The sequence below is a fragment of the Pyrus communis genome, chromosome 4 (assembly GCF_963583255.1).
Source record: "Pyrus communis chromosome 4, drPyrComm1.1, whole genome shotgun sequence".
NCBI lineage: Eukaryota > Viridiplantae > Streptophyta > Magnoliopsida > Rosales > Rosaceae > Pyrus > Pyrus communis.
Window position 1 is genome coordinate 14,550,317 of NC_084806.1, and position 27,382 is coordinate 14,577,698.

Genomic DNA, 27,382 nt, shown 5'->3' on the forward strand with positions numbered 1-27,382 from the left:
TTTACCCACATTGTAGAATTCCTGCATATTAGAGAATACAGATGAATTTTTTATAATTGATATGTATGCAAATAATTAAAAATAAAAATGAAAAATGTAGGTAATCACATTGAGAAGATATCCTGCGCAACTATCACTGACTGCATGGATGAGTTTCTAGGGGCAGCACAAGCAACTGCTTTTGCAGTATGCATAGGGCATAGAGCATAGACGAGCTGCTTGGACAATTGGATTCACTGTTGACCTCTGGTCAATATTGTATTCTGTAAGCATCAGGATTTTCGGAAAATGTAAACTTATTACGTTTGATAACCATTTTATTTTTAGTATTTGGTAAGTAGAATTAAGGAATGTGAAATGTTGTCAGACAATAGTGAATCATTAAGATTCTTCTAATGCGGGGAGGCGTATGACAAGGAGCAGTGTACTCAGGTCTTTTAATCTTCGTTCAACAGTGCACAGAAAAGAAAGGGCCAGTTTTTGTGGCCATGTTTGATCCATTTTCAGCGATACTGCTTGCTGTTGTAGCGTGCTTTGTCCTCAGAGTGAGACTTTATACAGGGAGGTTTGTTTGCATTGCTCACTACGAAATGCATTTATGGGCACGCATCTATAGTTCATTTACGGCATTTTACATGTCAAATGGCAGTTTGGTTAACATACAGTCTTCACTTTGTTGGAGGAGGTCATGACTTTAAATCTAATCGGCGATAGTAATAAGAATGAAAGAAGACATTGAACCCAACATTGACTTTCCTCGTTTTGCATAATTGCTTATCAACATACTTTTCCAACATCAAGAAGAGAAGTACTACTAGACTATTAATCGAGTCTAATTAATAGTTGACACTTCACCTGTCACAGAATGTGATTAACTTGAAAGAGGGAGGGAGGTAGTTGTTTGGATGTAATAAACTTTCATGCGTGGTTTGCGCAGCATAGTAGGGGCAGTTACTGTGATCACTGGTTTATACGACTTGAAGAGCACAATGATGATGACATACAAATGTGCTGCATGGTGAACCATAAAGATTAGATTGAAATCCATCGAGACAGAAATCACAAATCGAAATTCAAAGCCAGTAAACCGAAGAAGAAGAAGACCGAAGAAGAAGATGAAGGTGACAAGAACAGTTTGTATGAGCAGACATGGGAGCAAGAAAAGTTCCATTAAAAATAGTTTTGCTTGATGCATTTGTTTGTCCGGCAAGAGCTCAAATTCCATCAACTTCAGTATTGCACAACGCATTTAATAAGAAATTCACAAGAGACAGATAGAAAAGAAAAATGTTAGGAAGGAAAAAAATTCAGTGTATATGTTGCCAAGAACCAGTGCTATCAGATATGCTCTTGAAAAAGGTTGGGGTATAAACAAGTAAATGCAACATATGCTAAATACTGGACATTTACCAACTGTTTTATTCCGAAAATGAGAGCCTTCAAGCTTACATTTAACAATTCTGCCACACAAGTGCCACCAGCCAAAATAAAGTCAGGCAATTGAAACAGCGCCGACATATTCTCAACAATCAATAAAATGGTCAGAAATGTAAATGAAGGCATCTAAAATTATCCAAGTGCTTTATTAAAAATCTAAGCAGCGGGGGGCCTAAGTTCATGGTCACAAGATGTATCACGGGCCGATGGAGGCAAATAGTGCCACATCGGGACCAGACTATAGCTAGGATAGACTGCCATCTTGTTTGCCCCAGGATGATATGCAGCTGGTACCGCTGGGTGGGTTGGAACAAACCCAGAAGGTGAAATTGCCATACCTTTCAACTGCTGCTCCAGCCGTTCTTTATCTTCTTTCAGTACAAGTTTCTCTTCACGAAATTCGTTCTTCTCTGCCTGTAATATGCAAGAACAGTCAACTAAGTGAGTACTCAAAAGCTCTATCGTAATGATTCTTAAATAATTTTCTTAAATCCTTGCATCCAAATGCACCCTTAAGTTAATAGTAATACCTCTGCTTAACTGAAACAGATTGGAAACCAGTCCATCGTAAATGGGGTAGAAGTTCTAACTCCAAGAAAGAACCTAACATAATGTTACAAAGGATGGACACTGGCTTACAAGATACATAAATAGGATCTAACACACTGGGAATTTACGTGTTTCAAAGTGGGAAGAAACTGATCTAAAAATCAGCAAGCAGTAACACAACAGATTATATCCGGTACCAACAGGGCAGATAAATTAATGATATAACATCTGAGCAAGGGATATTATGAAAGGAAGTGATTTTCGCACACCCTTTTTCTCCCCGTACACACCCATGTATAGTTCTAGCCTTTGGATTGGATAAATCAAAGGAGAATCAACGGACAAAACCAACAGGGGCATGTAAAACAAGAAAACAAGTGTGTGAATATCAATTCCCTATTCTTAATAGTTATAATTGCAAATGATCATAGTAATGGACTATTGTTTTGGAGAATGAATCCTTGTAGGCTCACCTTACAGATGCCACAAATCAAGTCTATTGTAAAATTAGACGAATTGTATGATATTATCTCCATCAGAGGAGCTTGACCCAGGTATAAAGAAAGCAAGGAGGACATTTGAAACTTTACCCGAGGTTAGCCCCAACCACATGGAAACAAAAAAAGCATTACATCGATCATAAACGCCCTATCACGGCTTTAAGATCCTCTATAGGAGTATTCTGTTCATTTCAGATCATCACAAGCAATAACCGCAGAAGTTTGAAATACTAGACTGGAGAAATGGTTCGAAAGAATTAGCTGAAACGAACAGAATACTGCTCTTAAAATCAGTGTTATCGGTCTTCTCCAACACAATAGTTGGCTGATTTAAAGATAACCTTAAGCCAAATCTCATAACACTCGTAACAAAACCATAAAAGAATAAAAACAAAAACTTCAAGTAAATGATGTATATCGAACCTTTAAACTTTTAACTTCTTCAAGTAACTTTTGATTTGTTTCTGTGAGCTCCTGAGCTTCAGCTCTCAGCTGGTTCAAAACCCTTATGGCATCATCAAGTATAGCAGCCTTGTCCGTCTTCGGCGGCCTCCTGGGCTCCAAAACACCGTTCAACTCCACAAACCTGCAACATATTAATCAAACACCAATACTTTTCAATCACAAAGAAAACAAAGACTCACCATTCTTTTCATCATTACAAAACAACCCATTTCTTCAAATTTGTAAAAAAATAAAATAAAATAAAATAATTGAGATTTTATACATGCCTGTCATTCAATCTCTCCCTCCTCAATTTCTCACGGCAAGCTTTTGCCCCTGATCCAGAGCACGAATCCGGTCGTCCCCTTATTACCAAAACACCATCAATCAAACAATCAATTCCGTGACAAAAAGTTTGGAGCTTTCGTGACTAAGAACGCATTTACATTTCTGAAGATTTCATGGAAAGCGGAAGAGGAGGAAATACCTCTTGCGGAGGCACTCTTTTTCCTGTAACTGTGAGGCTGATGAAGCGGCGGCAGCAGGAACATCGAGGGCGGAGAATTCGAAATCGCCGAAAGGAGTACGGTTGGGCCAGAGGAAATCGGTGGGTTGGGTTTCGTCGATGTAATCAAGATAATCTATCCATTCCTCCATTAGAGATTGCAAAGAGAGACTGAGTCCTCTTCTATTATATGAATATGATTCTCAGGACTTAGCTCGATGTAAATTTAAATTTAAATTTATTTTTACGAAATAAGCATACAAAAAACAAATTTAGCATGTTGTTTATTATTTAATTGTATTTAATTGATTTTGTTTTTAACCAATTAGAGCAATAGTCCATCAACTAAAAATCTATTATCATTGATTCTTCAACTCATCAAAACGTGCAGCTATGATACTTTAACTAAAAATTCATTACCATTGTTCTCTTAATTTTAATCCAACTGGAGAAATGAGTCATCAACTTTAACTTAATTGGAGTAATTATCCCTCAACTTTAACCCAATTGTAGCAATGATCCATTCAACATAACTCATTTTGACAAAATTTTGAATAAGTTGACGAAAAAAACCATAGCTACACGTTTTGATGAGTTGAGGGATCTCAATTGTAGCAATGGTCCTTCCAACATAAATTATTTTGACAGAATTCTTACGAAGTTGACGAAAATGATCATAGCTACACATTTTGATCAATTGAGAGACCAATGGTAATGGATTTTTAGTTGAGGAATCATTGCTCCAATTTGATTAAATTTGGAAAACGATTACTATAATTTACTCTTTTAATTATTTAATTTTGTTTTATAGATAAAAAGACCAGAATTAGAAAATGGGGTGTGATATCCAAACACCCTATTTTACTTTTCACACACTTTTTGAATTTTCGACCGTCGAATCGAATGAATTGAAGAAGATCAACAGACATAAATTATCAAAGGGTGTGTGAGAAGTAAAATGGGATGTGTGGATAGCATATTAGTGTATTTGACGGTCATATTACTTGGCAAGCCAACTGGTGTTATAAATTCATACAAAATCAATTTTGTGACAAAAAGTTGGGCTCATCTCTAAAGGGATCTTCATTGTTTTAAAAGAGATTGATTGTTGACATAGTTCATAATGTACTTTAACAATCTAAAACGTGTTGCAATTCTATCAGATTAGGAATGTAAATGTGTAAATCCCAATATATCTACGAGTATCTTGTGGTTACCTATTAAAAGATGTAATTTTATAAGAGTTAGGATTTTACTTTTCCTACTACTATAAATGAAGGCATAAGGGGGTGATACAAGACATACCTTAGAATTAAATCTTTCTCTTTCTCTGTTGTTGCCGCTGGCCCCCTCTCTCTCTCTATTCCTTAGATCGCTCAGTTAATTAGGCCAACAACATGTTATCAGCACGCTCTTGCTAGAAGCTAAGGAACTTAAGGATTGTTGGAGGAGGTTATCTTCTACCAATTCAAAGGCTCTCAATCGTTTTCTGCCAATCAGGTTCTTCTAAAATAAATTAAAGTATTTGAAAAACCTTGAAGCATGAAAGCATTCCTCATAATGCATGAACCCCCCTATATTTATATTTTTCTTCCAATTATATATATTGTATATATGTTCATATATTTTGTCAATGTATATAATTGTTCATGCATTACGTATATATGCTATGTGGAATTGTCAGTCAAAAGAATCAAAATTAATTTAGAAGTAATTAGGGTTTTAACTCTAGAATTCGAAAAAAAAAAAAAAAAACAAAATAAATAAATAAGACACAAACCAAAATTGGGTAATTTTTCGCAACACCACCATGTTGGCCTGAAGCCCAGTCGTGTGGCGACCAAGGTTTTAAAACACGCTAGGCGCTAGTCGGGCAATGGGTTAGAGCTTAGCAGTTAGGCGGGGTCTAGGCGGACTAGGCAGATTTAAGTAAATCCATTATATTTCATGTAAATAAATATCTGTTTATACTTAAAATATATATAATTTCATCATAAACTACAAAATAGAATGACATATGTATTATGAAGTATTAGAACATAATGAAAGTTATCTATTTTCTATCTAAGTGAGTCACAACCTAGGCAGGTGCATAAGTGGGTCTGGACGGGCTAGACGGGTGCCTAGGTGATCTAGGTGGGCACCTTAGCTGGTCTAGGCGCCATTTCCTAATTTTCAAACACCTAGGCATTAATCGGGGAGGTGACTAGCGCCTAGTGGGATTTTTAGAATAGTGGTGGCAACAGATCTCGGGATGATGTCTCCGACACCTTGGGTTGCCTGATACATGGGCCTAAAACCCTAGTCCAAACCTAACCCAACCCACATGACAGAATCATGATGGGACTGTCCCTGACACGGGCCCGAAGCCTCAGCTCGTCTACAACAGCCTTTTTGGCTTCCTAGACTGGTTCCTTGTCTCGACCCATACCAACAAGCTTGCATGCTTGCTAGGCTTTGTCTTAGCCCCGACCTGCGAAACCAAAAGCTAGCCCAGGCGGCTGGGTTTGTCCCTACGACCCACAACTGAAACCCAGCTGTGACTGGGGTTTCTTTGCACACCTACATGCCCTTTGGGCCTTGATCCGTGTGCCTGCCCCAAACCCAACACGCTAGCCTTCACGGCTGAGCTTACCAAACTGGACCCATGGCCTGCAGCCATGATTAGGGCTGCTCCTAGCAGCCACCCAAGCCTATTAAACTTTATAGGGCCTTGCCCTATTCACGGAACCCATGCCCACCATGTTTAGGCTATGGTTTTTCAAACCCAATGCTAATTTTTGGCATTCTAAATCATTTTAACTTGAATGTTATAATTATTTTTTCTTCTACGATCGACCCTTAATGGTCTCAATCTATTGAATTAATTAAAGTGACCAGTAGTTCACTAATCTGACAATTAATCCAAAATTATTGGCCTGAAGCTCTCTTTTTGGCCTTTAACAATTCAATAAATTATTTCATCTCTTTAAGCCGTTGACTATCTTTTGTAGTCCTGAAGCACTCACACTTGGGTTCCTGAAGCAATACACAAATCCACTACACTTTATTGTATATTGTATTTTATATTCTTGCAGGTACCCCTATATATATGAACTAAAACGTTCATAACTAAATGGAACTTGTAGTTTCGAATTCAGCGCCTTTGAAACCCAAAGTTCGCATTCAAAATTTACCACATGAAACCTATAGCTTTCATGCATAAATTAAACCAATATATGTTTATAGAACCCCGAATGTTCTACAATGTATGTCTATGGATTTCCATATGACTAGCCACGTTTTGTTGTACCCTCTATTTAGGGACATGTCGAATTTGAACAAGCTCGATTTCACCGTTCTGGAAGTCTCCAGAAGAAACTACCTAAAGTGGGTTCAAGATGTAAAGCTTCATCTTACTGCAAAGAGTCTTAGAGCTACCATCGAGGAACCAATCGACGAAGCTCATAAAGTTATTGCTATGATCTTCATCTAAAGACACATCCATGATGCATTACAGATCGAGTACCTCGTAGAGGAGGATCCCCGTACCTCCTGGCTCGCACTGGTGGATCACTTTGATCATCAGAAAGATATCTTCTTGTATGAAGCAAGACACGATTGGCAACATTTACGCTTCCAAGATTTTAAGTCTGTGAATGAATACAACTCTGAAGTTTGTAGAATCTGATCACTGCTTAAGTTCTGAAACGTGGACTTAACTGAACAGGATCTTCTAAAAAGACCTATTTGACTTTCAATGCCACCAATATTGTCCTACAACAACAATATAGGGCACAGAAATTCACCAATTTTTCGGATTTGATATCTATTCTACTTCTTGCTGAAAAGCAGAACCAGCTTTTGATGAAGAATCATCAAGCTCGACCTACCGACTCCAACACCACACATGAAGTGCACGTGACAACTTCTAGCAGCCATAACTGATGGAGATTCCATCATGGCTATGGGAAAGGGCGGCAAGCCCCACCACGGGCCCAAGATCCAACGAACAGAGGGCCATCCAAGGGAGGAAACTTAACTCAGAATAGCCAACCTCTAGCCCCGAAGGCCCTAAACTTTAAGAATAAGGGAAAAGCTACCATTCAATTAGATTCCACTGAACTGGACATGTGCTACCGATGTGGATCAAGAGATCATTGGTCATGCATATTGACACGTTCGACCTTGATATACTCCAAACACTAGGGTAGGCACGTGCTGGCCGACACCCGAAGGTGCAAAGCCATACTAATATGCATGAGAACCAATGAATATAAATAAGACTTATAAATTTAAATTAATATGCAAATAAGGAACGTGTTCATAGCATACAATTAATTCAAGACACTAGAAAAGAAATAATATGAAATTGAATGAACAAAATGATGGGTCCTACACCAAGAGAACTCGAAGATGCCAATGCAAAAGTGCCTTGACGCCGGGATTGTACGCCTTGATTATATGTCCTGAGGGGGCACAAAACAAAATATGAGTGGACCAAATTGATATATAAGTAGTACAAACATAGTTATTCCACAACGTACTAGTCCCCAAAGTTTATGAAAATTAATGGCATAATATGTGATAGGTTTTTCGAAAACCCTAGCATGCCATAAAACCTTTCATAAAACATATATCATTATAGTGTGCTAAATAGTGGTATCATACTCGCTTGAAGGCAGGACATATGCCCATAAGCAGAACAAACGCCTATAGGCAGAACATACACCCGTAGGCAGAACAATAACCACTAGATAAGCACAAAAACATTGTATATAAATTTTCCAACTTGAGTACATATATCTCAACGGAGCTCAATAACTCAAACATCATATCTCAAAACATCTTCATAATATATAGTCATCCATCATATATTACAAAGAACGTAAAAATCGATAAAGTATGATATTCCAAAATATTCTTAATAAAGCATGATATCTCATAGTGTGTAAATCAAATTTACTCATAAATGTTTCATAAAACGTAACCATTAAATCATGTTTTTTTTGTATGCATTCCTAATAGTAAAATACGCATTTTAGAAGGGGTCCACTCACAGATACTTCACCATCGAAGAGCCACGCAAACTAGCAAAGACGGAAACGCCATAATAAATGCACCTAAGCACATAAAAGGTTCAATTAAAAAAACTATACCATAACAATTGAATTTCGGAAAACGGACGTCATAAATGGATTCAGGACGTCGAAAAACATAAGGAAGGGACCTCGGGTACCACCACGCGCCGCCGTACGCACCCTTACGTACCGCCACGGGATGAAGGCCTCGGCAGCCACGTGCCTAGGTGGGTCGCTGAAAAAGTCGCCGACACCGCCATGATCATCGCCATGGACAGAGGCGGAAAACAATACCTTTGGGGGAGGCACGTGTGCTCCATGCGCTGACATAGGTGGCCCTTCATACGCGCCCACGTGCAACTCACGCGCGACCTGGGTTCTGGGATCCGATTGGGTCTAGGCTTGGTTCCTGAGCTTGGGCCGAGGGTTTTGGGCTGCAATGTTGTGCCTGGGCCTAGGTTCTCGGCCAAAGGTTCCTTGGCCTAAAGGCCTAGGTTTGAGTTTTTGGGTTAAAGGGTTTAGGGCTAGGTTATATTAGGTTTAGGTTTGAAAGCCTGGCCCAAATGCTTGGGCTGGTACAATGGGCTTTTGGGTTTGGGTTTAGGGTTACCAGGTCTGGTCGACTCGGTTTTCAAGCGGGTTTCAACAAGGAAGAAGATCGAAGCTTCCCAGGCTTCGATCAACACTGATCCTTAACCATTTCCAAAGATAGAAAAGCCAAAATGAAGGTTGAGAGATAAGGAATGAGATCGTACCTTTGGTTCCTCACCGTGGCTGGAGTTAGCCGAAAATTGGCTCGAAAACCGTTGGACTCACAGGAAAACTGGGAAAACACCTCCCCCTAGTTGATTTTCATGTTTGACTTCACTAACCCTTCCCCCCTGGCCAAAGCTTCAGGGTTTTATGGTTGGTAGGTGTTGCCATCGATGTGTAAGTGTGGTGGGGGTGTGGGTGTTGCGGGAGAGGAGAGAGCACAGAGAGAACTTGAGAGAGAAAGTGAGGAAAAAGTAGAGGTTTGAGATTGCGTGGAGGGAGAGAGACCACGGATCCAAAGAAGAGGAAATGAGAGTGGGCTGATGGACAACCCAAAAGCAAGTGGCCCCACAAGGCACATAAAATAAGGCCCAAAAGCAAACCCAAAAGAAAATATCTAGCCCACAAAGGTAAAATCACCAAAATGCCCTCGTTCCAAAAATCCATAAATAAATATTAGGACGGGTTGTTACACGTATGCTGAGCTACCCCTGAGGCCATTACCAAGTATCATTTCCGTTATGAGTTGCGCATGTAGAAATCCCCGAAACAGCTACTACAACTTTGGAGGTTTTAGATTTTCTAGAGGCATCTGCTCCTATGGAAGAATAAATTGTAGACATGTTTTTAGGGTGTTTAACCCCTAGTGGCCGAACTAACTAGGAAGTGGCCGAACCCCCCCCCCCCTAATTTCTAGGTTTATGGTTTAATTTTCGGACAATTTTTCTAAGTATTTGAAATTATTTGTTTGGTTTGGTTTGTTTTGAACTTTGGATATTATTTTATGGACATTATTTCTCATATTGATTAATTGAATGAATAGAATTATATTTATGCATGTGACTGATTCATTTACTTTATTTCTAAGTATGACTAGTAGGGAAGTTAGTTGTATGGCTAATAGTGCAACTACGCACACCATATTGTGTGAGAAACACTATTTTACTAACTTCGTACCTAAGAATGCACCCCTGATAACCTTCTCAGGCCCATCCAACCTAATAGAAGGATACAGAAAGGCCCGTATAATGTTGTTCAATGGTACTGAATTAACCATTAAATAGGCACTCTATTCTCCCCGTTCTGAAAGAATGCTGCTGAGTTTTAGAGACATTTGAGATAATCAATATCATGGTGAAACCACTCAAGAGAATCGTTCTGAATTTCTTTGTATCACTTCTTATGAACATGGCCGAAAGTATATTCACGAGAAGCTAGAACGTCTCCCGAGTGGGTTATACATAACAACCATTTGAGCCATAAAGACACACCATATGGCTGGCCCTAGTGCTGGGTTCTAGGACACTTTGCTACTTTGGCATGATCGAATGGGACACACCGGACGAAATATGATGCGCCGTATCCTCAAAGCATCTCATAAACATCACTTGAAATCTTATCTTGGCCATCCGCTTTGCAAAGCATGTTCCTTGGGGCAGTTGAACATTCAACCCTCACTTACAAAGATTATTCACGACTCCCCTAAATTTCTTCAAAGGATTCAAGGGGATATATGTATACTTATCCAACCAACGTGCGGACCATTTAGATACTTTATCGCATTGGTTGATGCATCGACACAATGGTCACATGTCCACTTGTTGTCCACACGTAATGTTGCATTTGCGAAATTCCTAGCACAAATGATTAAGCTTAGGGCTCGCCACCCTGATTATCCGATCAAGTCGATTCGACTGGATAATGCTGAAGAGTTTACGTCACAAACCTTTATTGATTATTACATGTCTGTTAGGATTGAAGTTGAACATCATGTACTCCATGTTCATACCCAAAACGGCCTAGTAGAAGCTTTCATAAAGTGCCTTCAAACGATAGCTCGGACTTTGGTTATGAGAATCAATTTTCCGGTATCTGCCTAGGGCTATGCAATATTGCACGCAGCTATGTTAGTCCACCTGAGGCCTACCGTTACCCAACCTCATTCACCGTTACAGTTGGTTACTGGATACGAGCCTGACGTCTCGCATTTACGTGTGTTTGGGTACATAGTTTATGTGCCAATAACACTACCACTAAGTATTAAAATGGGTTCTCAGAGAAAAATGGGAATCTATGTTAGTTATGATTCGCCATCCATTATTTGCTACTTAGAGCCTTTGCTACTTAGAGCCTTTGACAGGAGATCTCTTTACCGCACGTTTTGCGGATTGTCACTTTAATGGGATAGTCTTCCCGTCGTTAAGGGGAGATAAGATCACTAACGTTTTTGTAGAATGCCGCGAATTGTCATAGATTTATGTCTCATTTAGATCCCTACATGCTTTAGTCTGAAACTGAAGTGTGAGTCATTCTAGATCTTCAGAACATTGCTCAAAGCATGCCAGATTCTTTTATTGATCTAGCAAAGGTGATAAGATCACACATACCCGCTACAAACGCACCTGCAAGGATGAACGTACCAATCGTACGCTGTAACACCGCGTTGGAAGACTGAACAGTCCCAGAAGGTAGGGCGGCCGTACCTCCCACATGGCAAGGTACACTGACGGCTAGCCAATCACCTACTCCTACCCTGAAGTGTGGCAGGCCTCCTAGTTCAAAGGATTCACAATCCCAGAAGAGGAGAACGGCACAAACTAGTGAACCTAGTCTGAATCCGACCATTGCTAACTCATTCGTTCTAACGTATGAGGTTATTCTATATTACGGTGATGCTTCAGATGAAACATGCCGGGCTCCCGAGAATCATGAGATTTTGGTCCATTACGCAATATTGAATGAGGTTTGGAATCAGAATGAGATGATAGTGAATGATGCATTCGCGTATACTGTTGTTTCTGATATCATGCTAAGCGATGACATTGAACCATGCTCTATTGATGAATGTCGACGCAAAATGGATTGGTCAAATTGGAAACAAACAATCCAGGTCAAACTCGATTTGCTCGCAAAACAAAAGGTGTTTGGACTAGGAGCTTCTACCCTACCACATATGAAGCCAGTAGGCTACAAGTGGGTTTTTGTGTGGAAGCGTAATGAGAAAAATGAAATAGTGCGGTACAAAGCACGCCTTGTAGTGCAAGACTTCTTTCAGCACCCTGGGATTGATTACGAGGAGACGTATTCCCTCGTAATGGACATCATAATGTTCTGTTACCTTATCAGTTTGGTAGTTTTCGAAAAACTGAATATGTATATGAAAGTTCCAGAATGACTTCCATTGACTAGTTCAAATAGTTCTAGACTACAGAACACTCTTTCGATTAGATTAAGGAGGTCACTCCACAGATTGAAACAATCCGAGTGGATGTGGTATAACCGTCTGAGTGAATATTTGACAAGTTAGGGTTCTGTGAACAACGAACTATGGCCATGTGTGTTCATTAAGAAGTCACACTCCAAATTTTCGATCATTGCAATGTATGTCGACGACATGAACCTTCTTGGAACTCCTGTAAAGCTTAAGGAAATTGCCACACACTCGAAATCGAAATTTGAGATGAAAGATCTTGGGAAAACTTGATATTATCTCGGCCTAAAGATCAAGCATTGGTCGGATGAAATCCTAGTACATCAATCGAACTACACCCATAAGGTGTTGTGTCGTTTTAATGAGGATAAAGCGAAGCCTTCAAGTACACCTATGGTCGTTCGGATTCTAGATGCTAAATGAGATCCCTTCCGTTCGAAGGAGGATGAGGAAGAGATTTTGGAGCCTGAAGTTCCATACCTAAGTGCAATTGGTGCTTTATTTGGCTCAATACGCTAGACCCGACATCTCCTTCGTTGTTAATCTTTTGGTTAGATACAACATGACACGCCCCAACCCCAATATCCCCAAATATTAGGGTAGACATGTGCTGGCCGACACCCAAGGGTGACGAAGGCATTTTAGATATGCATATATCTAAAAGATGTGTCATTAAAACAATTATGCCAAAGTAGGAACGTGTTCAGAGCATATAACTAACTAAGAATAATGTGGAAGGATCACTAAGGAAAGATATGAATAAGGGAATGATACCCACATTGAAAAGACTTGAAGATACCTATGTCGAAGTGCCAAGACACCTGAATCGAATGCCTCAAATCTAACTCTTGAGGGGGCACAAAAACCAAAAATGTGAGTGGACCATAATTTATAATAATACTAATAATATGAAAACCAATTTATTTCAAAACATACTAACCCCCTATTTTGAAAACACATATATAATACTACATATAGGTTTTATGAAAAACCCTAGCATGCCATGTAAGACATTCGTAAAACATCTGTAAATCGAATTCGTGATGTACTCAACTAGGGGTATCATAGTTGCCCGAAGGCAGTACCTGTCCATCACCCGAAGGTGAAGCTGTATAACATGTCCATCACCCGAAGGTGAAGCTGAATAACCTGTCCATCACCCGAAGGTGAAGCTATATAAAATAGCACATGTCCACACCGACACCAACCGCGGCTAATAAAGCTGTCTGACACTACTTTCGGCAGTGAAGCTAAAGGTATATCATATATCATATCTCATTCATCCTTAACAATTGTGTCCTATGTCCATAAACATTTATACCCGTGGTGTGCAGATGTGCCATATGATAACCATTAGGTAAGTACCAAAAACATATCTCAAAATCTCATATCAAACATTGGAGCTCAACAGCTTAAACCTCGTCTCATAAATCCATGATAAACCATAATCATAAATCCAAAATAAACATATACGTGAAACCATAGAATTTTATAATCGAAACCCCAATTATTCATAACCTTTAGTAATATATAAATACAATAAATCATAATTATTTCATAAAAGCAATCTAAATAAATCATAAGTATGAAAATCTGCAATATATTATAAATCATGCTCCATTCATAAAATATGCAATGCATGCTAGGCTAATATTTTATAAAAATATATAAGTTATGAAAGGGTCCACTCATAGATATTTTATTGCCTGAGAGCCGTTCAAACTAGCGTGAACGAGATCACTTCCGTCGATGCATTTGCACACAGAGACCATTTAGTAAAACTCTACGACAATGATTAAATTTGGGAAAACGGACACTGGATTCGGATTCAGCACGTCGAGAAACATAAGGAGTGACCTAAGATTTCCCCCACCCGCCGCCACACACAGCGGCTGGTAGCCCCTACTCGTCGGAAAATTTAACAACTCCAAAAATTCCCAAATTTTATAGGAATGAAGATCTCAATGAGAGAAACAACTTTCATACCTGGGCCGAAGTCCAATTCGGCCGGAAAACACCTCAAATCACCCTCGATCACTTAGAAACCCAAAAATAGGTGATCTTTGATTCGTCTTCTCTGCTACTTCGTCACCTCCAAAATTTTTTGGGGTTTGTTCCTGAGCTCAAGAGAAGGCTAATGGTGGTGGTGGTCGAAAGAATCACCTTAAAAAATGGCAGATTTTCGCCGATCTCCCCCACGGTGCCGTCGATGCTATCCCTACAAAATTGAGACAAAAAACTGTCGGGTTTAGGGTGGAACTTGAAGAAAGAGGGTTGTGGAGTCTTGTGTAGGTGGTGACGAGCCTTGGATTGTTAGAAAAACCGTCGAAAACCTTAGCCAACCAGGGTCGCGACATGGAAACGGGTCGGGGGTCCGATTGGCTGTTCCCACAACTCTCTCCTTTCTCTCCTTTCTCTGCTTTCTGATTGTTTGACTCTTGTCTCTCCTCTTTCCTAATTCGACAACACTCCCCTCTTTTCTCTCTTTTTTCCTCTCTCCCATCCGTTTATCTCTCTCATTTCTCTTCTTTCCTTTCCATCACAGCCACACACATGGCACTAGATTGATGCTCTAACAAAATCTGGAGCCTTCCAGATTTATGGTCAAATGACCATTTTGCCTTTGACTTCGTTCGTTAATAACTCCTTTGTTATAACTCTAAATTACGCTTCGTTTACGCCCATGCGTTCGTAGTGATGAGTACTATGAGGATACGTCAAGATAACGGATCTTACGTGACATGAAAAGGTGGTCAACAAAAATCAACGGATCTTACGTGGCATTTTCGTAAATTCACGCTTTAAATTTATAAAACTGTAAAATTTGGGAACGAGTTGTTACACAGCAACACACCTACACGCGGACATTGGAATGGTGTTAAAGACATTTTCCACTACCTCAAGGGTACGACGGATTTGGGCTTGTTCTATATCCACTAATCCTCGAGAAGAGTCATGCCCCCCTCGGTCCTTGGGTTGATCACCTCGTTGGTTATGCAGATGTTGGTTAACTGTCTGACCCACATAGGGTACGTTCTCAAACAGGTTATGTATTTACCGTTTAAGACACCGTTATATCTTGGAGGTCTACCAAGCAAACGCTAGTTGCGACTTTTTCGAACCATGCTGAGATTCTCACCCTGTGCATGAAGCCTCGCGAAAGTGCTTTTGGCTGAGAACAATTATGGAACATATTCGAAGCACTAGTGGTCTTACTTCCGCCGTTGACCTTTCTATGACGATCTTTGAAGACAATGCAGCATGTATCGAGCAGTTAAAAAAGGGATACTTCAAGGGAGACAACACCAAGCACATAGCGTCGAAGTTCTTTTACCCTCACCAGCAACAATAGCATTAGAACATTGAAGTCAAGCAAATCCGTTCCCAGGACAACCTGGCTGACCTCTTCACAAAGTTAATGCCCAAGTCTACTTTTCAGGAGCTCGTCCAAGGAATTGGTATGCGTAAATTATCTAAATTGAATCGTTTGTAGTCTTATTTGTAAGTTATGTCTAACTCAGGGGGGGTATCTTGAAGCATACTCACTTGATCTTAATGTACTCTTTTTCCTACGATTAGGAGCATTTTTTCCACTGGGTTTTTGCTACCTAACAAGGTTTTAAAGAGGCACCCATCCTGGTATGATCATACCCCATTGAGTTCACTACTTTCGTCCTCTTTGACGTTTGTTTTAAACATTATGCATACTTCTCACTTTTCTCCTTAGTTTATGGGTTTTCCCTATGCCTTGGGTCTTACCATAGTGAGGTTTTGTGAGTTTTACTACCAATGCATACTTACTTGTGTTTGAGACTCGCATTCACCCTTTATGCCGACAACTTTATCAACTGTTCTACCTCATTTGCTGAAGATGTGATGCGACATTTTGTTTGAGTATTTATACACTCAAGGGGGTTTGTTGCAGTCCTATCGGATTATGAATGTGATTGTGTAAATCCTAGTATATCTAGAAGTATTTTGTAGTTACCTATTAGGAGTTGATTACCTATTAAGAGATGTAAGCCTATAAGGGTAAGGATTCTACCCTTCTTACTACTATAAATAAAGGCATAAGGGGGTGATACAAAACACATCTGAGAATTAAATCTCTCTTTCTCTCTTGTTGCCGACGGCCCCCTCTTTCTTTATTCATTAGATCACTTAGTTAATTAGGCCTACAACAAAATGTTTATTTTAAGGTATTCTTGCAAAATATTCGTCAAATTAAAAATATTTGAGATATCTAATTAAGTTCAAAATAAATGCTTCAACGGTTCGAATTAAATTAATTTTTTTATTAGAAAATCTATGAATGCAAATTTAAAATAAACAACTAATTTTTTTTTAAATTCGATATAAAATGAGACTCACAATCAGTCTTTATATTTACATAAAAATGAGAACATTTTAAAAATTGATTCTGGTACGAAAAATTCTAAAATTTAGTTTACAAAATGCTATATATATATATATGAATGAACTCGTAAGGCGTGACATCTTTCATCAATAAATATATATATATATATATATATATATATATGAGTGAACTCGTAAGGCATGACATCTTTTCATCAAAAGATAATTTTATCAGGGTGTACATCAAATGACCAGCTGTTACTAGAACGCTTCCAAATTATTTATTAAAAAAAAAAAAATGTAATGGGTTTTTTCCTTGCAAAGGAAGCTAGCGGGGAAAAAGGAATTCGAACTGCAAGCTCGAGTGTAAGAGGAAATGTTGGCGACTACTTGAACATCAAGCTCCACGTCAAATCATTATTTTTACCCTCGCATGAATCAAACATCAAAATTAACGATTCTTAGCATTCCAAAAATCACTCCATGCACTTTTCATAACAACAAAAGATAGAAATCGCACTTCCAAGAATAAATGACGACTTCTTCAGAGTGGCAATAACAACTCTCGAAACATAACGTGCTAAAAGATCACAATGGATCAAGAATAACCCATCTCAAAGCACAACCTAGTAAAATATCGATTTAAATTGTCAAATGATTGGTTAATCTGCAATTTACGTCTTCCACAATTTTCTTTCATCATCCATTCAAAAGATAAAGCTCTTCAGATAGCAGCACAAAGCATCACTACAAATCTTTAATTTCTTTATCAACAGTGACTCACCTGAAGAACATATAAATATAATTCCAAAGTATATTCTCCGCAAAGACGTATAGATGCTCTCAAATGCAGTCATTTTCGGTAGGTCGTATGATGATTAACAACTTATTAAGCTTTGGATTAAAATTATAAAAAATAAATAAATACATTATTAAACGGGTGATCACTATCACAGTTGAAACTTGTCAATCTTTGAATTCCCATACAATGGCGCTTACCTTTAGTCTGAAGCAGTAGCTTGATCAGCGCAAAGTTTGAAGCCAAGTACTGACAGAAAAATTAAATGACATGGGCTTCATTCTTAAGCTTGTCAATTAGCACGTCCACAGAAGAAACGAGGACCCCTGCTTTTCTCGTGGGAGGTTCAGCAACTTGAACCTGTTCTAAATCGGATTTGATTTCCACATTCAGATCCTGTGGAGTGTACTTCGTTATGACCTTCGATTTCGCTTTCATTATGCTTGGGATTGTTGCATACCTCGGTTGGTTTAACCTCAAATCAGTGCTGCAAGACGGTCACAGAAACAAGTGTTAGTCTACATCTTCCACCAGAAAATCAGGTTTAGACAAGCATCTATCGTGATGTATGTGCTGATGTTTTCGCTGGATTTCAGTCCATTACTCTAATTGATATCTCAAATATTCTAATATGAAATAATAAAGTTGAAACCTTCAAAATATATTTCCATCACAAGGTCACAAGTGTACTTAAAATATCATCAAAATTTTGTCATTTTGACACTCATTCATCTCTCAAGACGCAATATGATCCATATCATTTAATTGTCGAATTCCTAAAGAACAGGCAACTGTACCCTTGGACTGGTTCAAGGCTAACCAGGTCCTTATTTGCAGACCTTTACGTGCCCAAGCTTTATTGGCTTGGGAAGCCCCTTCCCTTAGGGTTACTTGAAGCTGAATGTGGACTGTCCTAGGCTAAGTAAGGGGCCGATGGTTCTAGGTGCTGAAGGACAAATCCAGGATTACAATGGTGGTTGGCTGGTGGGTTTTAAGGCTAACATTAGTTCAAACTGTTCCAGTGAGATATTTCAAGCTGTTGATTTAACTATTATCCTTTGATTGGTATCATCACTGGGTTCAATTGTTTGTCCATAGGCGGTTGTTCGTTGAAAAGAAATTTTCGCTGCATATTTATTAGTTAAGTTGGGTTATACCAGTAGCGTGGGTAATCTTCATGATGATTGGATTGGCATTACCAGACCCAAGTTAATTTGAGTCTAGTACTTTGCGTTTAGGCCAGCGACGTAACCAGAATAAATAAATAAGTAAATAAACTGCATTCTGGTATCTACGTGAGTGGAAATGTCATAACTAAACAAAGTTACGGGGAAAACTAATTTACGTCTGAACCGTTCAACTCTATCAATTTGATCATATTTCTCCATCCACATAATCCTCTGTGTGAATAAATAAGCACGGTGCAGCTGTGACGCCCCTAGCTAAATGGTTTGAGAATGGCACAGCCCGTCCATCTTCTGCTGAACAGTAGTGTAGCCTTTCAACTATTCTGGCATATGGGTGAGGATAGAGAACTCTCCCACCAGCAGCTATCAATGCTTATGTGGAGTTCCCGGCTCCTTGAAAAATTACTCCACAACAAGGGGGACGAAGAATTGAATTTATGAAGGCCCTAAGGGGGCAGACTAAGGAAAGTTTGAGGTGAAAAGGAGACATTGCACAGTTCAACAAAAGGACTTTTCATCTTTTTAGTTTCTTTCTGGTTTTCGATAATCAAGGATACTGACAACTCTAAAACCTGTCTTTCATATCTTCCCAATAAACTTTATTGCGAAAAATTGAATGAAACAGAATTGCACATATAAAATATATAATCTTACCTATTGAAGCTGTTTGATCTAACTTGTGTAAAGATTATATTATTTTGAAAAGCTAACTGGTCTAAATATCATGTGATAATTTGTGTAAAGAGTTTTTTGTTTTTTTGTTTTTTTTTTTTTTGGTTGGCCCCCGAGAGAGAGAGAGAGAGAGAGAGAGAGAGAAGGGGGGGGGGGGGGGGGTGTGGTTTGGAGGAAGGAAGAACAGAGACTGAGAGATGAAGCGTGACTATCTCTTCATACTTAGACATTATTCAATTTCAGCATAGAACCACACACAGAAAGGTGGATGCTTGTTAACTTCTAAAGGATAATTGAGAAAATAGGACTACTTAGATATGTAAAGACATGATTGCCCATTAGTATTTTTGAAATTTAAAACGCTGTGGAAGTGGCAACTGTTTCTCCAGTTAAATACAAAGAAAAAAAACGATATGGTCATTTATTTATAATAGAAATCACGAACGCTAACTTCAAATTGAACTACTCCTCAATTCAGAAAATAATTTGGAAGTTTTTTTTAATAAAGTAAATAAGTTGGGTTAATGAAGTTTGAAAGCTGTTTCAATTTCCTAATTGGTCCTATCAAAGTAAATAAATTTATGTTCCCATTCCCTAAACATACGGCAAAATTCAAGTGAAGGCAAAAAGAGATTCATCTAAAAGTCCTAGGTGTCCACACGGGAATATGCAAGAAGATCTTATACTTACATGATCACTGCTGGAAAATCTAGACACAGAGTCTCGAGACCACCATCCACCTCTCGGTCCACTGTCACTACCTGCTTCTGCTTATCCAGCACAACCTACTGGAAACATTCAGTCAAAGGAATAAATTCATAATGTATGAAAATCAGAATAGCACAAAATACTACCAATACATCTCATTTTTCGCTAAACTAAATGTGAAGTCGAAGAGACAGTTTAACACGTGCAAATAAGTAACAGTAAAGACAAACACGGAGATTTTTACAAAGCATGTACAATAGTATACATGGATACACTTTAAAGGGACAAACATTCTCAGGAATACGAAATTATAAGAAGAACAATCTCTTTTATACAACAGAAGGAGGATAACTTTGTTTGGGTTAAAAAAATAATATTTTTAAGATAGAGTAAAGAGAAAGAAAAAATAAGCCTTTATTCCTTAAGAAAAGAAATGCAATTTAGGAATACCAGGGATTTAAAGATGAAGGATAGAAGAAATAGATTTTAGTAAAAACAGATCCCCCATCACCCAGTACTTCAAACACTGAGAGTCTCTGATCCAATATGTCGTCAAACCTTAGTGAATTTAATCAAAGACTAGCCTAGAAGGAAAGAAATTTGAAATAAGCATATTGAGTGAGAGAAACTACATCCTCAGATTGTCAAGACTCAAGATGAATAACATGTGACAACATCAGTATATATGCCTCTAACTATACTCTTGCCACCTTAGCTAACGTTCTTTACAATCTTGTTTCACTTTTAGAACCTTTTATCTGCAATTTGGCCTTGTGGCACTCCTGCTATGCTTTTAACACTCACCTTGACCAACGCAAAAATGTTTTGCAAAACAGAATATCCACTTGTTATTGCCCATACGATAAGGACCCTCAGAAGCCATACGTATCCTGGTCAATTGGGATATCTATAGAACATATGTATTTGGAAAGCATAGAGAGACCAACACCTCCCTAACCTCAACTTTTGAGGGTATTAACTTCTTCAGAAGTCTCTCTGCTGCATGATACTAAACTATGAAACTAAGAAATGGGGTGGAGCTTCTCACCAACTACAATTTAATGGATTGCAAAACAAAACCTTTGCTCACCCTTAAGAACAAAAGGCAAATTAGAAACCGATAATATGTAGCATCAACAAACTCATATCAACCAACTATTAACTCAGAGTCTAAACAGATTGAATTTTCTATTAATCGATTAAAAGCCCCCAAAACAAAATCTACATTTGAAACCTTAATATATTCCTCAATAGTTTAATTATGTCAAACAAAAGAAAATCAAGGAAGCGTGAAACCAAAGTATACAAAATCAAAGCAAGTACATTTCTTCTCTAGCTGAATGAATGAAGAGATAAAAAAACTAACCTTTGAAGCAAACGTCCCCTGAGGCCAGTTCAGCAGCCCTGCCACCATTTGCCCGGTTTGATTGCAATCATCATCGATAGCCTACACAAGCATTCACTTATGCATAAAAGATCAAATTTTCACTTCTTCAAACCAATACCAACAATGCAAAGCCACAAAACCCAATATCTCTTTTAATTTTTCGAGCAATATTCTAATTAATCTAATCTAGACTACGGGAATGGGGATTCCAACTTGGATGCAAAGGAGCACGACGTTCTCCCACACAAAACCCAAATCTTTAAACTCATTAAAAACTAAAAGAAATTTACATTTAACCTGTTTGCCTAGGATAAGAAGCCCAGGCTTCTCAACCTTCACGAAAGGTCTCAGAAGCTTAGCAATGGATAAGGGGTAGAGAGGGCCATCAATCTCCACATGAATCCCCCTATCGGCGCCCATAGCCAGTCATGTCCTGAGCGTATCTACGCACTGTTTTAGTCCCATGGAGATGGCCACCACCTCCGACGCCGCCCCGGATTCTTTAATCCAGAGGGCCTCTTCCACAGCAATCTCGCAGAAGGGGTTCATCGACATCTTCACGTTCTGGGTCTCCACGCTGCTCTGTGGAATGGAAGTATTGAAACTGTTGGATTAGAATTACATGATTCTGAAACGAAACAAGAACTGGATTTGGAATGGCTTGGCTTGGCTTGGCTTGTCTGGTTTGATCGGATTTTGACGGCGTAGTCGTTGACGCGCTTTAATGGCACCATCATCTTCATGGTATCCGGTGGGAGTGGCATTGAGATGGTAATGGCAATTGGGATTGGATAATAATCCGGCGAGAGAATAGCGGGGAGGAGGAGAGAAATGCTGCCCCGACTTTACTTAATGTGAGCTCTAATTTTATATTTTTGGTAAATTACACACAATTACCTTAATTACAGGTCGAACCATGATTTTATGTTTTAAATATTGTAATGACATACTTCAATTTATTAATTCGTTGTAATGTTAGACCTTCGTTATATTTTTTGTTAATTTGACTGTTAAATAATGATGTGGTAAGAATGAGTCCATTCTTGCCCAGCTGAATTAAAATATTGATAAAAGATTCTTAATTTATTAATACTAATATTCTTAAACCCAAAAAAATATTAATATTAATGAAAAACTGAAAATTGTTAAAAAAAAAATTGAAAAAATAATTTTTTTATTTGTGGGCCTTAAGACTGCTGGAGGTGAAGAGGTACAAGCTTCTCGAGTTGCACAGGCAAGCTCCACGAGTTGCCTTCCGCCCGCGGATCTCGGGACCAAGCTCATCATTGCCAACGTCGGCAATTGAATTCAGAGGATTGTGAATCACGATTCAGAATAGCAAAGTTGCGGGGAATCGGAAACAAGAGAGACCCAATTGGCGGTGACGAAATTAACGGAAGAATGAAGGTGGTTCGGGTTCGTGTACTCAGCTGGCGACTGACCATATGAGTTCATGTGAACGAAGATAGAGTTGCTACGGATGACCTGTGAGAGTGAGATTACGATCCACCAGCAGGATTTAAATGCCTTCGCACCAGAAACCCTCCAATCCGAAAGTCCACCTTCTCATTTAACTCTTTGATTTACTTGATTTTTCAAAAATTACTTCAATGTAAGGTTTGTATCTGGGTTGTGTTTTTTCTCACAAACGACATTGGGGAGACTCCTCCCTTTCTCCCTCTTTCGCTCTCCACGCTTCTCTTCTCTCTCCTCGCTTCACTTCAATTTAGGGTTCTATACTGCTTCCAATGGCGGGATCTCGTCATCAACGTCAAGTTTTGCTTCTCGACAAGCGGGCACCCTTCTCCAGCAGTCTCAAGTGGGGATGGGCAAATACCCCATCAATTATGGGTAACCGCGGTTACTCGTCCATTTAAATGTCACGGTTACAATTATAGGTAACCGTTTAGATAAATAAACGGTTATGGGTATAACTGTTTACCCATAAAATTTAAATGGGTGGTTATGAGTATTAACTGCGGTTCTAAACGGGTAACCATTTACCCGTTTATTTTATATATGTAAAATTAACACAAATCATGTTCCCTATTGGACAAAACTTAGATAAATCCTATTGACTATAGTGCATGGTTTATGTAGCTAATATAATATAGTTTTCCTTAACCACTTCAAATTTCATGGTCCATTATATTTATATATATATATTATGTTAGTACTTTACACTCTGAGTTAAATAACCCAATAATACTATCCTTTCACAGTTTTCGTAACCCAATAATATCTAGCAAATTTTATATTACCTTCATTGATAACAGTTAAAAATATCATTAGCAAACTATTATTTCAATTATTAGAATGGTATAGGGACTTAAAAAATTAAAATATGGAAATATATGATGAATATACCTATAACGGTGTTTAATTGTTAGAAAAAGAAAATTATGACAAATTTTTCTTTTTTAATTTTCAAGTTGTTAAAAAAACATGTAGACAGGTGAAAAATAAGTAAATGGTAAAAAAGAAAGGATAAACGGGTTAAAAAAAGATAAATGGGTAAACGGGTACTAAACGGTAACGGTTAAGTGGGTATGGTAAGCCGTTTATAAACGGTTATGGGTATGGTTATAACCGTTTAGGCAATTACCCAACGGGTAAACGGTTATGCGGGTATAAGAATAAATGGTTATGGATAAATAACCGCGGTTACCCGTCCGTCATAATCGTTCCCCATCCCTAGTCTCAAGCCCCAAATTAAAAAAATATTTTTTAATTTTTTTATTAATGTTAATATTTTTCACGGTTTAGGAATAACATAAAGTATGCGATTGTAGTTTGACCCATAGTTGAGGCAGTTTTACGTAATTTACCCTATTTCTTTTCTCTTCTTTTTCACAATTTGATGACAAGTGGAAAACCACTTGCCAATAGGAAATTTTGAAAACGTTAGTGTTATTCACACACTCATTTTTACTTCTTACATACTCTCTTAATGTTTAGATGTCGAATCAAATGAATTGAAGAAGATCAATACCAAAAATTAACAAGGAGTGTGTTAGGTACAGATGAGTGTGTGAATAACAAGGAGTGTGTTAGGCACAAATGAGTGTGTGGATAACATCATCTTTTTGAAAATTGCCATTTTTTTAGCACGTCATGTTTTAAGAGTAGTGGCGAGCCAAAATGTTTCCTTAATTTTATCATAATGGTTGACGAGAAATTTTTTAATGTACCCAAAATATGGGGTACACCATATTTTAAGATATAAGTGGAGAGATACAGGTGTGACTTTCGATTAGATTGGATGGGAAATAAGCATTCCAATGCCAATCTAAAAAAGTTTCGGAATCAAATATTTGTTCCAATATTGGAATATTAGAATACCAAAATTTATTGGAAATTCGGAATCAATTTTATCTCGGAATTTCAGAACATAATTCAGATCTCCTCAATTTTGCAAGACTTTGAAAAATTTTAAACTTTTATGTATCCACTATTTAATATTTATTCTAAATTTCCACGATATTTGTACGTTGTTGCTTGTTAGGCTTTCCACAAGATAGTAGGGTGGAAAAAGTGAGTGTCATTACCAATATATTGAACTCATCAGGGAATCACACTTCTAAGTGAGCTGAAAATTTTGAACTCATAAGTTCACTATATCAAACTCATGAGTGTGATACCAATACATTGAACTCACACTAGTGTAGTAGTAATATTATAGAAATCAAACTCGGGGCGTCTGATTCCTAGATAAGGTATCACACTTGCTTAAATCACTGTGGAAGGCCTTACGTGTGCGTATGACATAAATCATATTAGACAAGTTAAAATAGTTAGCATGACTATACTCTTCATTTTTAATAGTATGATTAAATAAACAAAATACGAAATAAGCATATCTAAATATAATAATAAATGTGATAAAATAAGAATACGCATGGTTTCGTTTATAGTACCAAGTTTGAGAAATTTTAGATCTGAATTTCTGAATTTCGGATCAGATAGGTACATTCCAATTGCCATCCAAAATTTTCAGAATTTTTCAATAGGAAATGTTCAGACTTGGAATGAAAATTTTTGGTTCGATTTTCAATCCAACTTGCACCCCTCAAGGACACTTGAAAAAAAAAAAAAAAAAAAAAAAAAAAAAAAAACTCTTCTTCATTTATATTATGACACGTGGTATATCGAACATAAACACTGAAAAAGTCTCTCCTGGTCGACATTATTTGTTTTGTGTCTATGTTAGTCATGTCATGCTCATGCTAGTTCAATTTGCTTCAACAAATAATATTTATGTGCCACATTAGTATATAGCAAATTTTTTTTTACAGTATTACAATGGAAGGACCACATTGGTTGGAAACATCTATTCTAGGATTACATTTATCGCTTTTCAATTTCAGAGACCATCTTGATAGTGTGGGTCAATTCAGGGACCATTTGTGATAAAGAAAAACTTGTGGAACTCATTTATGTGTCACATCAACATATAACAGAATTTTTTATAGAATTGTGATGCAATGACTATATTAATTTTCTATTTTCAAGGATTACATTGATTGATTTTTAATTTCAGAGATCATTTTGATGATGCCTCAATTTTAGAGACTATTTGTGATAAAAATTTGCAGTATAGATAACAAAAGTGTGAAATCCAACATATAAATGAGAGTCCACCAAACATGCCTCGTACCACATGCCTTGATCAAGGATTTCAAGAGCACTCTCACATCCAAACCACCTGACACAGAGACCATGTTATCACGTCAATGTTATCACACACAGCTACTCTTTGTTACATGACTCCTCCTCCTCCCCCTATGAGAGTCAAGACAACAGTGTATAATCCGAAGTGGCAACTCAAAGTACTGCGTTATGGAAATTTTGAGCATATCTCGAAGCCAGTGAAAACTGAGGCATGAAAGCTGTTTTGACATCTTAACCAGAGTCTCGCAGAATATTTCCAACTAAGCAAGATTTTGACAGAAGATTTGCCTGCTCTACCGACTATTGATTGTTATGTAAAGAAAAGAAAATGCACTGTCTGAAGGGAGAATAAAAACAGTATTTCAGAACAAATGAACTATTTTTTTTTTAAGTAGATGAACTCTTGTATATATATTATTTCTTGCAGACTAAAAAATGGATTGATTTTTACACTATTTTTAACTTTTCAAATATCTTTTATTATTGTTGATTATCAGATAAATAAAACTAAAACAATAGACATTACTAAACATGAATGTGGATCGTCAACAAGGGCGTTCTAGTGCATTGTTGATTCTTATCCAAGACTAAATTAATGTGTAAGAACTCTTGTTCATTAATTTTCCTTTCATTTATTTAATCCAGTGGCTAGAGAAAAAAAAAAAAAAAAAAAAAGAGTAGACTTTACTACCTAATTATATTAACACCCTATGTGCATGATTGAGATTATAGGTAAGTAGGTTAATCTTCCAGACTGGAAAATTGTAGACATGATCAGGGAAAGAACCTCACACCAACCATACACATAAGATAATAACAAAGCATATAGCTTCCTTGTACCAGCATTAGCATTATTGGTCATCACACAGGAAGGCACTTCATCTTATGATTGTTTGCAATTTGAATAAAGAGGACCCATGTATCTCTGCCAACTTAATCAATGGAAGGGACCTTCCCCCTTTTCACACGCTTTGTAATCTTTGGATTCTGCTTGTTGGTCTACACAAAGGGGGCCTCCCCCATCCTAAATTCCTCTTTCTTTCCACTAAAATAATTTTATTCTTGAGGTTGGTCTGTCTATCTCTATTAACAACAATGAGCCTCCCAATTATTCAATTCAATTAGGTGGGAAAAGGTCTTTTG

The 27,382-nt window shown here is 37.8% G+C and overlaps 1 protein-coding gene and 1 pseudogene across 2 annotated transcripts; both read right to left on the bottom strand.

The window, feature by feature from the left end:
* Nucleotides 1-700: 700 nt before the first annotated feature.
* On the bottom strand, nt 701-3,630 carry LOC137731729 (transcription factor bHLH104-like). 2 transcript variants are annotated; one of them, XR_011068284.1, is made up of 5 exons: nt 3,418-3,630; nt 3,218-3,295; nt 2,910-3,072; nt 1,450-1,851; nt 701-1,011 (listed from the first exon to the last, which is right to left on the bottom strand). XR_011068284.1 is itself a non-coding variant. In XM_068470921.1 (4 exons), exons 1-4 carry the CDS (start codon nt 3,585-3,587, stop codon nt 1,594-1,596), a joined length of 669 nt encoding a protein of 222 aa, XP_068327022.1. In that variant the 5' UTR covers nt 3,588-3,630; the 3' UTR covers nt 1,390-1,593. The 2 variants fall into 2 exon arrangements, 1 of the variants encoding a protein (XP_068327022.1); XM_068470921.1 differs by lacking the exon at nt 701-1,011 and having other exon boundaries at nt 1,390-1,851.
* Nucleotides 3,631-17,125: 13,495 nt separating this feature from the next.
* Nucleotides 17,126-22,129, bottom strand: LOC137732272 (electron transfer flavoprotein subunit beta, mitochondrial-like; annotated as a pseudogene).
* Nucleotides 22,130-27,382: the final 5,253 nt, after the last annotated feature.